Source organism: Anguilla anguilla, chromosome 1 (assembly GCF_013347855.1).
Source record: "Anguilla anguilla isolate fAngAng1 chromosome 1, fAngAng1.pri, whole genome shotgun sequence".
Classification (NCBI taxonomy): Eukaryota; Metazoa; Chordata; class Actinopteri; order Anguilliformes; family Anguillidae; genus Anguilla; species Anguilla anguilla.
In genome coordinates this window covers 7,493,193-7,507,968 of record NC_049201.1, presented here as the reverse complement: position 1 = coordinate 7,507,968, position 14,776 = coordinate 7,493,193, and the positions used below count along the sequence as shown (strand labels likewise).

Here is a 14,776-nt window from a genome sequence, read left to right as displayed (position 1 = left end):
TTGGACTTCTGGGTAAATTATTTTAATTGATGGAAATTTAAAAGCAAACAAATGGATTTAAGTAATTATTATAAAAGCTTTTGAAGTACAGGTGAAAAAATTCAGGCCTTCACAGTCAGCTACAGGCCTGGTACGTTCAAACAAATACAACAAGCGATGACGAGCTAATGAATGACTTGTAATTATGGAACAAGAAATATTTTAGTCAAACTTTTCTTTGGTTTAAAAGCATATAGATTACAAGGTGACTTGAGTGTTGTCTTCTCTCTGTCTCTGGGCAGCCATTCTCCTTTGAGTAGCCTAAGAAGGGATCATCTGTCAATGCAAGAAAGTGCTGTGATTTCTCACAACATGGGGAACCACGTGCATGTGCATGGAGTAGGTAGCTATGCTCAGAGAATTATTACACTTTTATTACACAGTTCCCAAAGATAACTCCTCACCTTTCCCAGGGTTTAGTTGCTGAATGTGTGGCTCTCGGTGCCCCCACGCCCAAAACCTGTAGGGAGAAAAGTGCGTCACACGCCACACTAAAAAAAAATTTTTTTTTTTGAAAGGCTGGAAAAACAACGTGAGATTAGCGTCGGGCGATAACGGGACTAGCGGAACTCCCTCAAGCCAGGGATCTCTCGGAACGTTTTCTTAAAACCGGCGAAACGACTCCTCTGTGGTGGCGACATGGCCTCGGGCCAATCACATGACCGGAAAAAAAAAAAGAATTCTCACATTCCATTCCAAGAGCTCAGAGGAGCACGGGTAGCGATGACATCACCACTGACCTAATTTCCTGTGCGTGCACGTCGATGGAGGTGGATAAGTGGGCTCTAAGTTCCAATGTTTGTCTGCGGGGTTAGTCTCCTAGCCTTATTTCACTGATGTGTGCGCAGATAAGTGCACTGCAGAGGCTGGATCAAGCTAATCTGATTGTCATACCGGACCAGAATTCAAAGTCTAGGATGAAAGGGGATCAGGCAGACCCCTACACTGATCCCGAAACAAGGGGCGTGGGTGTTATTAATAGCAAGCCTCTCTCGACCCCCCCCCCCCCCCCCCCCCCACCACTGTTACTGAGGTGCCATAGAAACACAGGGGAAGATGGGTCATTGTTGCCAAACTTCACTGTGAGTGATGGGTTGTTAGCATATTTTGCTCAGCCCTGCTGCTGACGTCACCTGTTTGGGAAGGGCACTGCAGCTCCCATACAGTCCAAAACCGACCTGTGTGGACAAGCTTACACGGGCAGGTCCTTCATTCAGAAGGGAAGGGCGTAGTTGGGGGGAGCAGTCATTACGTTTTTACTAACCTTTGGGTCCAAAGAGCGCTGAGTAACAGGGGTTGTTGCAGTAGGGTTTTCCTTCATGCTGGAATAAGGACAGAAGCAGCAGTTCAGGTCTAACAGTAAAGCTCCGAGGCATGCCATGATAGTCCTTCGTCGCCATGAAATGATCTGCTTTCTACAGAGAGATTCTTTGTCCAATTCTGACGTCATAAGAAAATTGCAACTGACAGTGACCACTGTATGTGTGTGTGCGCGCATGCACGTGTGTGTTTGTGTGCATGTGTGTGCATGTGTGCTTGTGCGTGTGTGTGTGCGTGTGCATGTATGCTTGTGTGTGTGTGCATGCGTGTGCATGTGTGTGTGCATGTGTGTGTGCATGTGCATGTATGCTTGTGTGCATGAGCATGTGTGCATGTGTGTGTGTTTATGTGCGTGTATGCATGTGTGTGTGCATGTGTGTGTGTGGTCTGGTCTCTATTCAGGATTCCCACCTCTGCATGCGAGCCCGCTGCCAGAGTCTTGTTGCACTTCTCACACTTCAGACACGGCTTGTGCCAGTCCTTCCCCAGGGAGGTCACCCTCTCCGCTGAGAGAGAGAGAGAGAAAGAGAGAGAGAGGGAGAGACAGACAGAGAGAGAGAGAGATGGCTCCTCGTTAGACAGACAGACAGACAGACAGACAGCATTTCTCTTTTCAATCCCTCCTTGCTCAATCCCTCATCTTGCAGTAACTACCAAGTGGTTTACCAATACGAATCATGCTCTAAGGCCTGCAAACCCAGAATATAATGTAATGAGACCAACAGAACTATATTGCGTCCTCCAACTTCTGTTTCCTCCCACTTAAAAGCAGGCTTTTGGGAAACAGTGCATTGTGGGTAAGCTGAGGAGGCGTGCTGTCAGGACGGCGGTGAGAGACTGCTGCCAGCTGGCTCTGCCACGCCATTGGCCACTGAGCCCTGCCCTCCCTCTGCAGCTCAATGCTGATACGGTGTCTGTCCCTAATGGGGAATTATTTCTGGGCGTGGTCCCTGCTGACTTCAGGAATTCCATCTCGACACAATACGACACAATTTATCAGCCGGGCGAAACCATGGTAACAAGGCGGTGTAACGGTCGAGCGTCACAGTGACATTTGGAACTGTCGTGCGTTTCATAATGTTTTTACGACTGGGGGAATTGTGGGAGTGGGGAAATCTCTGGTGCTATGACATCACACTGTCAAGAGTGCGAGCCTGTAATGCAGCGTATCACTGCCAACGTGCGTGACACTGCCGAAGACCACTGATGAAGAGCAGGGCTGTGGAGAGAGCTTTTGAGGGGCAGGTGCTCAAAGTGAGAAAAGGGCACACCGACTGAGAAAATCTGTTTTTACAGACACCCAGTTATTGTACACAATATATTTTATCAAAATTAATATATGAAAATGAATGACAGCGACAAGTAATAATACAAATATTTGTTTATCAAATTAAAGGGCCAAATTGGGCACCTGGGGCAAAATGGCCAGGGGAGAGGCCACACGAGTGACATCTCTCCCAATTTCGGACCAAGACACATTACCCATGGAATAAAATCGGCAGAAATTTTCAGTATAACCACAGAGGAAAATAAAGTCCACGTAAGCTTATGTATATATATTTCATATATTTGATGCCATTCAAAGTACTCAAGTCAGAAAATAATCAGTGCACAGAAGTGTATATACTTCTGATTTGTAGATCAGTGGCTGTGTTTAGTGTTTTAGTCTTGACTAGTGCAGACTGCAGTTTCCCTCTGTTTTACGCATCATCCAGAGACCTGGCAGAACAACACAAGTGTCCTGGACGACAAAAAGCATTTTGCACTGAAAATAGTTTCAAAAATATTATTTATTTCATGTTTGTACTGAATATCCCTTGTAGCGTAGGTCTCAGCACAGTGGAATATGCGTTTCTTGAACAGTAACACCAGAACCTCACGTCCCCTACAGGGGACAAAAATGAATTGAGGGGATCTTAGGACACGTAAACCAGAGCACCATGGGAGAAGAAGAACAAAAAGCAGAGGAGGACTGGAGAGGCCAGGGAGGAGGGGAGCCGTAAAAAAAGCCAAAAAAAAAATCTCTAATTTCCCTGCATTCCAGAAGCCAAGGCCGCGCCGATTACCGTTACTTAGCTTCCAAAAACAAGACCTCTCAGACGAACGGAAGCTCCCCCTGCGTTCCTGGCGCACGCACCGGGCTGCAGGCGGACAAGCGCAGCCGGACCCTTCCCACGCACCGCGACCGATCAACGGCCACGTCTGTGTGTGTGTGTTACCGTGACGACCCTTTTTGATTTCACTGTGAGCGCGTGCAGTGGCAGTGGTCCCCTGGCTCTTGCCTTAATCATAATGAACATGTTTTCCTCCTCCCTCCCCAATTGTTTGTGAAAATTATGAATGTTGAAGGGCGTGAGTATGAGAGAGAGTCACACGGGACACTTAATTTATGCCGTTGCCAAGAGCAACAACAATTTAAGTCTGCTCATGCGCTTGGCGATGTTCCTCAGCAAGACATCTGCATGAAGTGAGACAAGAGGAGCAGTGTTTGCTTTCCACATCAGGCTCCCAAAGTGTCAGTGATATGCAGCCTGTGTGAATTACAGAGCCGGTCCAAGGCAAACAGTCAATGGAGTCCAACCGGGAAAATCAAAGTGCAGAGCACCAAGCTGCCTGTTTAGTGTAGCAGTGAGCTGCTACTTTTCAGCCCTATTTATCTTTCAGATGATTATTAGGGCGGCGCTTTTGATTGGTCGACACAGCTGATTCGCTGTTCAGCGATCACTGATCCATCCTGAGTTTCTGAATTTAATGCTGATCACTCAGCAGCACTGACCCTGCTGGGAAAGCTGAAACCTGACCCTACCCGTTCAGAAGAAAGGGTTCCAAAAGGCTCCTCTGTGTCTCCATAGAGGAACCCTATCTCGTACAAGGGTTCTTGGGACAGGCAAAGTGGTTAAATCTAGGAAGCCTTCACAGTTTTTACACCTACCATAGAGGGTTCCATAAAGAACTAGAAAGGGTTCCCCCTATGGAGACAAGCCAAGGAAACCTTTTTAAAAAAAATATAAGAGTGTAGTATTATGCTGGGAGAAAGGGTATTCTCAGGCCTGCTGTGAAATAGCGCCCCCTCTGGTTGACCAGGCACTTGCAGTTTGCCTTTAGGCTGATTTCCAGTGTTGCAGAGAATTCGCTCCTCAGTTTAGCTCGTGAATTTCAGAAGCAAAGCAAAGTGGCAGCAGGCTGCATGCATTTCCGAGGCTACATGCATTAGCCTGCCTCCCCTCCCAAAACTACAGGTGATTTGACAAAGACGGGATGCGCTTTGAAATGTAACTGAGCAGTCCAGCTTGAGGGAATGAAGAAAACGGGGGTAAAATGCCTCATTAGGGCGTTTCTCTTAATGTTGATCCTCTCCGTTTCTACAGCTTATTCACTCTGACGGTTACGTTTCCTTTTCCTGTGTACCCTTGTCAGCTTCCTGTCTTGCTGTCGCAACCTGCCGATAACTGAGAAAATCCAACAGCCATCAGACTACAGCTCAGCTCAGCTCGGCTCAGCTCAGCTCAGCAAAGCTCGGCTCGATAAATAAATGCTCTGTGTCAAGCCATTGACTTTATGCGGGGCCAAAAAAAAAAAAAAAGAGACAAAAATACAAAACTGTATACTCAACCAACATTCCAGTGCTGACTCTCTAAGATCAAATGTTAATCGTCAATGAAAACAAGTCCTGATCACGCAAGGAGAAGCGGCACTCCCTCTCCCCATCAGCGCTGCATGCACTGTGCAAGCAGAGCTGCAGAAGTCTGTCCGACAGGCAGAGTCTTTTCCCCTCCTCCTGGCTGGAAGCAGCAGCATGCACATTTCCCTACATCAGACCCTGAAGCAGATTGTTTCCATTTAAATGTTAATTTTCTAAAAAATAAAAATTTAAAAAGGATGGAGAGGAGAGACCAGAGCAATAGGCAGAGGTCTAAGGGGAAAGAGAGAAAGAGGAAGGGATGAGGAGGAAGAGTGAAGGGGATTATAGATGGAAATATATAGTTTGCAAATACAACGATGTGTAATTTGATGCAAACGACCATAGAATGGATTGGGGCCCATTTTACTTTCAAAGATCAAAAAATGCATTATTGGAATGCCATGATAAACGGACTCTAAGGAGAAATACTAGTTAAAACTATTTGTTGAGTTTGTTTATTTTTTGTGCCGAGGGTTGGCAAGGTCTGACCAGGGTGTAAACAAATTACAGTCTTTAAAACCAGGAGTGACCCTGCCCCTGATCTCCTTGCCAAACCTCAAATACATAAAATGCTCCAAATACAAATACAAAGCGTGGCTAAATTTTAAAAAAATAAAAAAGTCTTCGTGCATATCCTCTCCATGAAAATTGTATTATTGTGAATCCCAACTTGACTGTCTAGAATTAGCAAGAAATTCAGTTACCGTTGTCCTCGTGTTGCGCGTAAATGCGAGAACACGATATATGTCCTGAACAGCGTTTTGTCGAAAACAACGTTGTCCCTCACATCAGAGTATCTAAACTCTTTTTAGATGGCCGGGACGTCTTTAAAAAGCGGAGGAGGATATTTACCTACCGCATGTACATGCTCAGCTCCCTTCATAAAAAATACAACAGTAACGGTACGTTTCACTCAAAATGAAGGTTAGGGCTTTCCCATAATAACTTCTGGATGTTCAAAACCTCCTGGTTTATTCTTGAACGCGTCTATCTGGCCGAATCGTCAAACGTTACATGTTAATTTAAAAATGTATTTCTAAACATGCAATGTTTAGAAATACAACAAACAAACAGTGACTAACAACAGACGCTTAAATATTTCAAATGAAACAGGAAATAGATTCTGAATCGTCCAAAGCGCCAATTCTCGAGCAATCATCACGTGCATCTATGCTCTATGTTTTTCATCATTTAAATGTATTTAGATGTATATATTTTTAAGTATATAAGTATGAATATACGTCCATTTCTTTTGTTTTATTTCCGTCATTAGGCTACGTGATTATTTAAATGAAGCAGTTAAATTATGTTGACTAATTTACCGTTATAGCCATCAGTTGTCAAAAATGGTATCACATCATGCGTAAAAAACAAGTGTTGCTTCATTTGTTGACTCTGTGATCACTTATAAATTCTGAAAACTTTCTGAAACTGAATGAAGTTGTCTTACCGAAGTAAACTTCCTTGGTGCATTTAGGACACTTAGGCATATTGCAGGGTAAATCTGTTGATCTCCGAGAGAAAAAAATCCTAAAATAAAGTGCACGACGTTGCTATCTTCACTGCAGATCACCTGCCAATGGCCACGCCTCGTTAGTCCAGACTGTGTATGTACAGCGCGTGTTCTCCCATATTTATACCGCGAATAATTTGCACGCGGAAGAACAGAGTGGGAGAGGCCGAAGCTGTGTGTGTGCGCGCGCGCGAACCTGCCTACATAACCGAGAACAACGAAAGGGAGGTTGAAGTTGTTGTTGAGAAGTTTTTTTGTCGTGAAGCACTGTGAGTTTGTAATAAAATAAACATGTTCCGAACATTATTTAGGTTATGTTTATATGATCAATGTGCATAGCAGAATAAAAACACAAGTATTTAAAAGTGTTTATCTTGTGATGTTTACATTGGCAAATATATGTAAAAACGTTACAGTCCAATTCCTGTGTGTGTGTCCGTGCGCGCCTGTCAAAATTCTTGGTTTGGGTACAGTGTGCCATATTCAATACTGGCCCCTGACAAGTTTTCTGGCATCCAATAGGTACCATATGTAGTCTCTTAGATGTATGTGTGTATTCTGTTCTCTTTAAAGTTCACATCATTGATGTGATGTACAGTTGCAGTCCTTTTGACCTCCCTTTACCTTGTATATGGCTGGACCAGTGACCAGTGGTGTAACTTCATAACTCGGCCGACCAATGGTGTAACTTCATCACTCAGTCACTCAGTCACAGACATTCGCGTTTGTAGGGCTGGCCCCGCTGTTGCGGTCCAGCCAAAAAAAAACTGTCATCACTATGACAACCAAACAAAGTTATCAACACCGGTACCAAGCAGACTAGGGCCACTCACTCTCTGATGAAGATTAGATAGGAAAACTGGCTTCCAGCAATAGGCTCCACTGTAACGATCACTGCATTCTAATTGGACGCTTCTAAAAGCTCCCAGGGATTTCAAAGGCTATGAGGTTGTGCATAATGATGTTATTTCAGTCTGAGGAAAAAGCGATCCCCATGGACTGGTGGGAGAGAAGAAAACAGCAAACGGGACATTGTAACTCCAACAGAATGTGTAGACAAAATAAGGCAATGGAAGTTGCTGTTTCTTTTCAATGTGGTTTTGATTTGGTGGTTGGGTTTACAGCGTAACATGGAGGGTGAAGGGAACTGATATATATATATATATATATATATATATATATATTTGGATGTGAAAGTGCTGAACACACCGGGCCCAGAGGCTACCTGGAGCTTGTTCAGTCAAGCACACAAGCTCCTGGGCACCCATGGCCCAATGGCACCCCTCATACCTGTCATCATCAGGGGGGTGTGGGCTCAGCTGTAGGCAAATCTTACGGCCTTATTTTAAATCATTTAAACAATATCAGTTTATGAATTCCACTTGAAATGATGGGAGCATTACTTCTGTAGAATTAAACAGCACATGATACAACCCCTAACCATATAGTGGTGTGTAAGCAGGCTGGGATGAATGAAACATTCTTTTTTTATAGTTCCTTTTTATTAAATAAAGATCTGCTTGATGCTGGAAGTACATTTATGGAGTGGTCAAAGCGATGATGCTTTTCATGAGATCCTGGAACCGTCCAGAAACTGTGCCCAGTTTCAGCCACTTTGAGTCGGATTTTGGACTAAGGATTCCCCACTCGTTTCTGTGTTTGAGAAAGATGTATTCATATTTTCAAAGTGAGCATGAGCTGGATGTTCTCTCGCTTTTACAAAGCTTAAATTATGAAAGTCACAAAAATAAGAAAAAAATAGGACACATGTTATCTACATGGACTTCTGGGTAGTTTTTCAACGACTGAAAAAATAAAAAATAAAAAAAATAAATTGATTTAAACAATTCTTGTAAAAACCCCTTAAAATACAGTTGAAAAAAATCTGGCCTTCATGGTACAACCAAGGCCTGCTACACTCAACAAACAAATAAAACAAGTGACAATGCATGAATTAATGAATAAATGACTCATCGTTATGAAACCAGAAAGATTTTAGGCAAACTTTTATTTTGTTTAAAAGCATATAGAATACTAGGTGACTTGAGTGTTGTGTTCTGTCCCTCGCTGAATGTCCATCCTGCTTCTAGAGTAACATAAGGAGGGATCATCTGTCAATTATTGTTTTTTTCATTTAACTTTATTAATGCGGGCAGGTTCCGACAATGCAACAAAGCACTGTGGGGAAAGCACTGTGGATTCTCACAATATGGGGAAGCATGCGCATGTGTATGGAGTAACTATACTCAAAGAATTATTGCATTTTATTACACAGTTCCCAAAGCAATCTGTACCGATCTGCAGAAATGCAGATAATTCCTTATCTTTCTCAGGGTCTAGTGGGAGAAAAGTGCGCCACGTCACACCACGCCAAACTTTGTGGGAACAGTGGATATCTATGGTGTTCCCTCGAGCCCCAGGTCTTCTGGAACATTTATAGACTCTGTGGTGGCGATGTGGCCAATCAAATGCAAGAAAAACAGTTCTCACATGGAACATTCCAAAAGCTCAGAGGAGCACAGATAGCGATTGCATCACTACTGACCTAATTTCCTGTGCGTGCAGGTGGATTAGTGGGCACTGAGTTTCAACGTTTGTCAGTAGGGTTCCTTTCCTGGCCTTTTTTCCTTGATGTGTGCGCAGATAAATACACTGCAGAGGCCGGCTCAAGCTAATCTGATTGTCATATTGGACCAGAATTCAAAATGTGGGATAAAAGGGGATCAGGCAGACCCCTGCATTGATCCTGAGAACCTGAGAAAGGGGGTGTGGGTGTTATTAATAGCAAGCCACAAGCCTCTCTTGCCCCCCCCCCGCCCCCCGCCACTGTTACTGAGGTGCCATAGAAACACAGGGGAAGATGGGTCATTGTTGCCAAGCTTCACTGTGAGTGATGGGTTGTTAGCATGTTTTGCTCAACCCTGCTCCTGATGTTACCTGTTTGGGGAGGGCACTGCAGCTCCCACACTGTCCAAAACCGATCTGTCTGGTGCACCTACATGGGCAAGCTTACGCAGGCAGGTGACGTGCTCCATTCAGAAGGGAAGGGTGTAGTTGGGGGAGCAGTCATTAGGGTTTTTTACGAACCTTGTGGTTAGTTGGATCCAAAGAGTTCTGAGTAGCAGGGAGGGCAATAAGGTGTTCCATTTTGCTGGAATTAGGAGGGAAAAAAACAAGATAATTTCAAACGGTAAAACTCAGAGGCAAAATTGATTCCTTTATCGCTATCAAATGTGACTCAATGCGGGCTCGAGATGCATATCTCTCAGTCAACCATGTCACTGGGGAGGGGAGAAACACTGAAAAACACAGAAAATGATAAAGCGTGATCTCCATCTGCAAGACCATAGCAATGGCAAGCATGTTTGAAAACGTGTACATTTTGTTTGGGCCTCCAACGTTATGGTGAGTCTAAGATATTTTTTACAACCGTCGAACACAGGAGGACAAACTAGTTCCGATGTTGAACAGAATTTCACATTTTTAATGAGACAAGTTGAATTTAGAAATTTGGGCGTATGCTAGGTTTGATCTTCAGTACTGCGGTTCCTCCTCCTCTCTGACTGGATAGTTTCACGCCTCTTCTGTGAGTAGATGGTAGAATGGAAGACATTTATCTCAAATCACAAATTATCTGCTTTCTGCACAAAAGTTCTTCGTCAGTTCTTCATCTTCATCATGAGAACATTTCAACTGACAGTGACCGCCGTGCGTATGTGTGTATGAGGGTATCTGCATGTACAGTATGTGTGTGTGTATGTGTGTGCATGTGTATATGTATATGTGTATTTGGTGTATATACAGTACGTATGTATGCGTGTTTGTGTGTATGTGTGCATGTGTGTGTAAGTGAATATATATGTGTGTGTGCGTGTGTGTGTGTGTGTGGTCTCTGTCCTGGATTCTCACCTCTGCATGCACGCTGCCTGCCAGATCCTGGTTGCATTTTCCACACTTCAGACATGCCGCATGCCAGTCCTTCCCCTGGGAGCTCACCTTCTCCACTGTGAGAGAGAGAGAGAGAGAGAGGGAGAAGGAGGGAGGGAGAGAGAGAGGGAGGGAGAGAGAGAGAGGAGAGAGAGTGCGAGTGAGAGAGAGAGAGTGAGAGACAGTACCTACAGGACCTACCAGTGGTTTACCAATGTGAACATTCTCAGAGGCCTCACTGTCATCCCAGGCTGTGATGTAATACGACCACAATATAAATCCACACGAGCTCTGCAAAACTGTGTTTCCTCCTAAATGGCCTAAGGCTTGGTCCAAGGCCACACCGTTGACTGTACTTAGGTAATAATGGAGCACACTGAGCTGCAGATGGACCGGCTCCACTGGACCCTTCCCATGCACCCTATCTGAATGATGACGATGTCTGTGTGTGTTTCTGTGACGCCCTTTTCGATTTCCCTGTGATCCTGTGACAGTGTTCCTCTGGTTCTTACCTTAATCTTAATAACAACGAGTCCCCTCCTCCATTTGTTTTTTAATGAATGAATGAATACTTTTTAAAATTAATTATGAATGTTGAGATTCTGAGGTGTGCAAGCATGAGAGTGTACTGTAGTTGTGCCGTTGCCATGGGCAACAGCTAAGTCTGCTCGTGAACTTGGTGATGTTTCTCAGCTCAGCGATACATCAGCACAAACGTGAAAGCGGAGAGCAAGGTTTGCATTCCACATCAGCCTCCAAAAGTCCCGGCCATTTGCAATCTGTGTCAGCAAAAATGGATAGAACCCATTTTCATGAAATACCAACTATTTATTATTTGAATGTCCTGCTAAAATGTCTCTTTGACATCATTGACATCAGTGAAACTATTTGTTAAGTTTTTTTGATTGCTATTTTTAGCTGCAGGTTTGGAAAGGATCGACTTCGGTGTGAACCTGTTTCCACCTTGACGGCAAGGTATGAGCCCAACTTCTAATTCCTTGCCCAAGATCAAATCCATAAAATGTTACAAATACAATGCAGAGCGTGTTTCAGTAAAACCTCTTCTTCTTGTGAATTGTATGAAAATAATATTCTTCTTAATCCGAATTGGAATGTCTTGGACTATTGAGAAGCACTTTTGCTGTTGTCCTCCTGTTGTGGGCAAATGCAATGACACGACATCTGTCCTGTTTTGTTGCAACAATGCTGGCTCTCGCATTACAGTATTTAATCTCATCTTTAAAGATGGGGTGATCCTTTATTCGCCTAATACACGTACATGCTCAGTTTCTTTACATTTAAAAATGTAATGAGAAAGACAATAGCAACGGTCAGTTTCACTCAAAATACAGTTTAAGTCCTTTCCATTCCAATTTCTGGAGGTTCTAAACCTGATTTATTCTCATACACATTTTTTCCATTTCATCACATTTGTCTGGGCCCATCATCAAACTTTGCTTGATGTTCATTTAAAAATGAAATTAAATGAACGTTTAATAATCATAATAACGAAAGACACAAGTGTTTTTTTTTCTGTTTAAAGAAACAGCAGATTAATTTGTCGAATCGGTGATCATGTAAAAAATAATTTCTCAACAGGTGAAATAAAGTCTTACCGAAATAAACTTCCTTGTTGCATTTTGGACACTTAGGCATATTTGCGGGGTAAATCTGTTGATCTCAGAGAGAAAGAGAAAATCCTAAAATGACGTGCACCAAGTCGCAATCTTCACCGCAGATCACCTGCCTGTGGCCCCGCCTTGTTATTCCAGACTGTGAAAGAAAACAACGTGTTCTCCCTTAATTATTCTGTGTTAGAAATATTTTTGCACGGGAAAGAACAGAGAGAGAGAGGCCAAAATTGCGTGTGTGGGTGTAGAGTACGCCCGTGTGCCTAGCTTCATACCTGAGAACAGTGAAACAGACTCGGCTTCAGTAACTGGTTCTGTGAAGCATTCAGACAGCTGTATTCCAACGGCAATAGTTCTGTCGAAGCTTAAAAGTGGAACCGTCCTCATAGAGATTCCCTTTTCACGGGGTGTTCAACAGGTTTGTCCTGTAGCACCATACCTATTGCTTCTCTCCGCACGTCTTCTTTGTGCCAATATCAAATCAAGTATCTCCGGGACCTCTGTAGCCAATCAATGGGCTGATGATGTCACTCTTTTCTTGAAGGATGCCTCTCAGAAACCTGGCAGTTGAGCTCACCTGGCGTTGATGACATAAGCCAGAGCGTGGGGCGGCACTGTAGTATAACGGGTACGGTGCTGGTCTTGTAACCTAAAGGTCACAGGTTCAATTCCCCGGTAGGACCCTGCTGCCGTTGTACCCTTGAGCAAGCTACTTAACATGCGTTGTTTCAGTATGTATCCAGCTGTATAAATCGATGCAATGTAAATGCTATGTAAAAAAAAAAAAAAATAAAAAAAAAAAAAGTTGTGTAAGTCGCTCTGCTAAATGCCCATAATGTAGATGTTAAAGAACGTGAGTTGTCGGCTGTCTGCTGTGGAAGACTGTACAGCATCCTCTTGGAATTATTATTTCCAAAAATCAACATCTGGGATTTTCCGGCCTTTAATTGAAAGAAATAGCACAGAAGAGATTAAATCTGTGGCTGCAAAGAGACCTTTCTTTAAAGGAAGCAGTATTGCTTTTGAAAGCAGAGGTAATATCCAGACATATGCTGCTCTATCTCTGCATCTAGATAGCAGGTCTATGAAAGAAATTGGCAAATTGCCCGTTAATTTTCTGTGGAACGATCAGACCATATGATGAAGTCTGTATTCATGAATATTTATGAGAGAGGCGGCCATTTTACTTCCTTGAATTATATCTTCAAGATGAATTAGGCTAGATCAGACACTTTGTGCTAAATTCAATGTCTGTATGGAATTTCATCTCAGCATTATTTATTTCCCCACGATGGGGTTTAAACTTTCCTTTAACTTGTAATTACAATTTTAAAAAATAAATAAAAATCCTAGCAAAACTGTCTGCTTTCCATAGACAAGTTTTGTCAGTGTTGTAGTTCTGTTAAGGGGCATTCCTCCTCCTCCTCCTTACTTATCTACTCACAACCCTCTAGTCTGACCGGGAGGAAAGATCTGTTTTGCTCAATCTTTATATAACTTTTTTTTTTGATGCATACATTCCTTATTTCAGGCAGATACTATCTCAATCCTCTGTGTGGCTGTTTATTGGAACAGCTGGTTCAGCAAGAAGAAAAGAATGGCTGCTTCCTCATATGTATCTGAACACAAATAAGTTTTGAGATGTTTCATTTAGAATTATCCATAGACACTAACCCTGCAGGTTTGTATCTGAAAAAAGAGGGACATTAAGAAGGACATTAAGAAGAACAGGACTTGCACCCTTTTTTGTGCAAGTGACCATTGAAGTGCTTTACACTCCTTTTGGCATTGTCTACCCGACATAAAAAATTTATGGCAAGACATCTCCATAATGTTTATAATAGATGAGATCTATCCAGAAAGAGATGTACTGTCCTGTCCTGGAAAACAACTTCCTCTCTCGCAAGAATGTGCCATAAAGAAGACACCTACTCCTACTACTCTAGTTCTGTGTAATTTAATGTGGGTATGTTTCTGTGCCTGTATGTCCAAGACAAATGTCCCCTCTGGGACCAATGAAACCTACCTCATCCTTTCCTGCTTCATTTGCCTGGCCTGTTCAAAGGTGCAGGAGTGAAAACTATACTGTCGCTTCTCATACCTGGCCTGCAGTGCACTTACCTGGCCCGTTGCCCGGTAACGTCCCGAGGCGATCTGGTGGGATGGCCTGGATTCCTGAGCTGATAATTTGTGGTACACTTTGTGTGCGACTGGGTGATGTGATGACTCATAAAGGATGCAGCAGACGTACAGTGCAGATGATGCACGATTATTGGTGAGTTTAAATTCACAAAGTGAAAAGCTTGCTTATAGAAGAAAACTAAACTCACTCACGCACAATAAGCATTGGGGTAGGGGGGTGGAGCGGGTTGTTCTGTCCTTCCTTTCATGGTCAGTTTTTTTTTTTTTTTTTTTGGTGTTTGATGTCACAGCACTCTAAGCAAGATGAATTCTAAGCAAGATAAGTGGAACAATTCCAGTCATTCTGAATCTGGTCTCTCATATAGTTCTACTGGCTTTGTTACATTACGTTATATTCTGGGATTACCGTGAGGCATGATTCATATTGTCATATTGGTAGACCACTTGGTAGTTACTGCAAAATAGTAACTACCAAGCAACTACCAAGAGCAAGGAGGGATTGAGAAGAGAGATGCTGTCTGT

The 14,776-nt window shown here is 43.2% G+C and overlaps 1 protein-coding gene and 1 long non-coding RNA gene across 3 annotated transcripts; both read right to left on the bottom strand.

Annotated features, from left to right (window-relative positions):
• crip1 (cysteine-rich protein 1) lies at positions 1-6,682 on the bottom strand. 2 transcript variants are annotated; one of them, XM_035394747.1, is made up of 5 exons: positions 6,492-6,682; positions 1,771-1,865; positions 1,304-1,361; positions 444-499; positions 1-315 (listed from the first exon to the last, which is right to left on the bottom strand). In XM_035394747.1, exons 1-4 carry the CDS (start codon positions 6,529-6,531, stop codon positions 456-458), a joined length of 237 nt encoding a protein of 78 aa, XP_035250638.1. In that variant the 5' UTR covers positions 6,532-6,682; the 3' UTR covers positions 1-315; positions 444-455. The 2 variants fall into 2 exon arrangements, with proteins under 2 accessions (XP_035250638.1, XP_035250646.1); XM_035394755.1 differs by having other exon boundaries at positions 1-300.
• Positions 6,683-8,591: 1,909 nt separating this feature from the next.
• LOC118214638 lies at positions 8,592-10,549 on the bottom strand. The gene is made up of 3 exons (XR_004762663.1): positions 10,464-10,549; positions 9,642-9,705; positions 8,592-8,640 (listed from the first exon to the last, which is right to left on the bottom strand). It is a non-coding gene; the product is annotated as an uncharacterized LOC118214638 (long non-coding RNA).
• Between the last annotated feature and the right edge of the window lie 4,227 nt (positions 10,550-14,776).

Excerpts from the sequence above, each read along its gene's own strand:
- crip1 (XM_035394747.1), bottom strand. The coding sequence starts at position 6,531 with ATGCCTAAGTGTCCTAAATGCACCAAGGAAGTTTACTTCG. Across the intron at positions 1,866-6,491 it reads CACCAAGGAAGTTTACTTCG|CGGAGAGGGTGACCTCCCTG; the intron begins GTAAGACAACTT and ends TCTCTCTCTCAG. Across the intron at positions 1,362-1,770 it reads CAGCGGGCTCGCATGCAGAG|CATGAAGGAAAACCCTACTG; the intron begins GTGGGAATCCTG and ends TCCTTATTCCAG.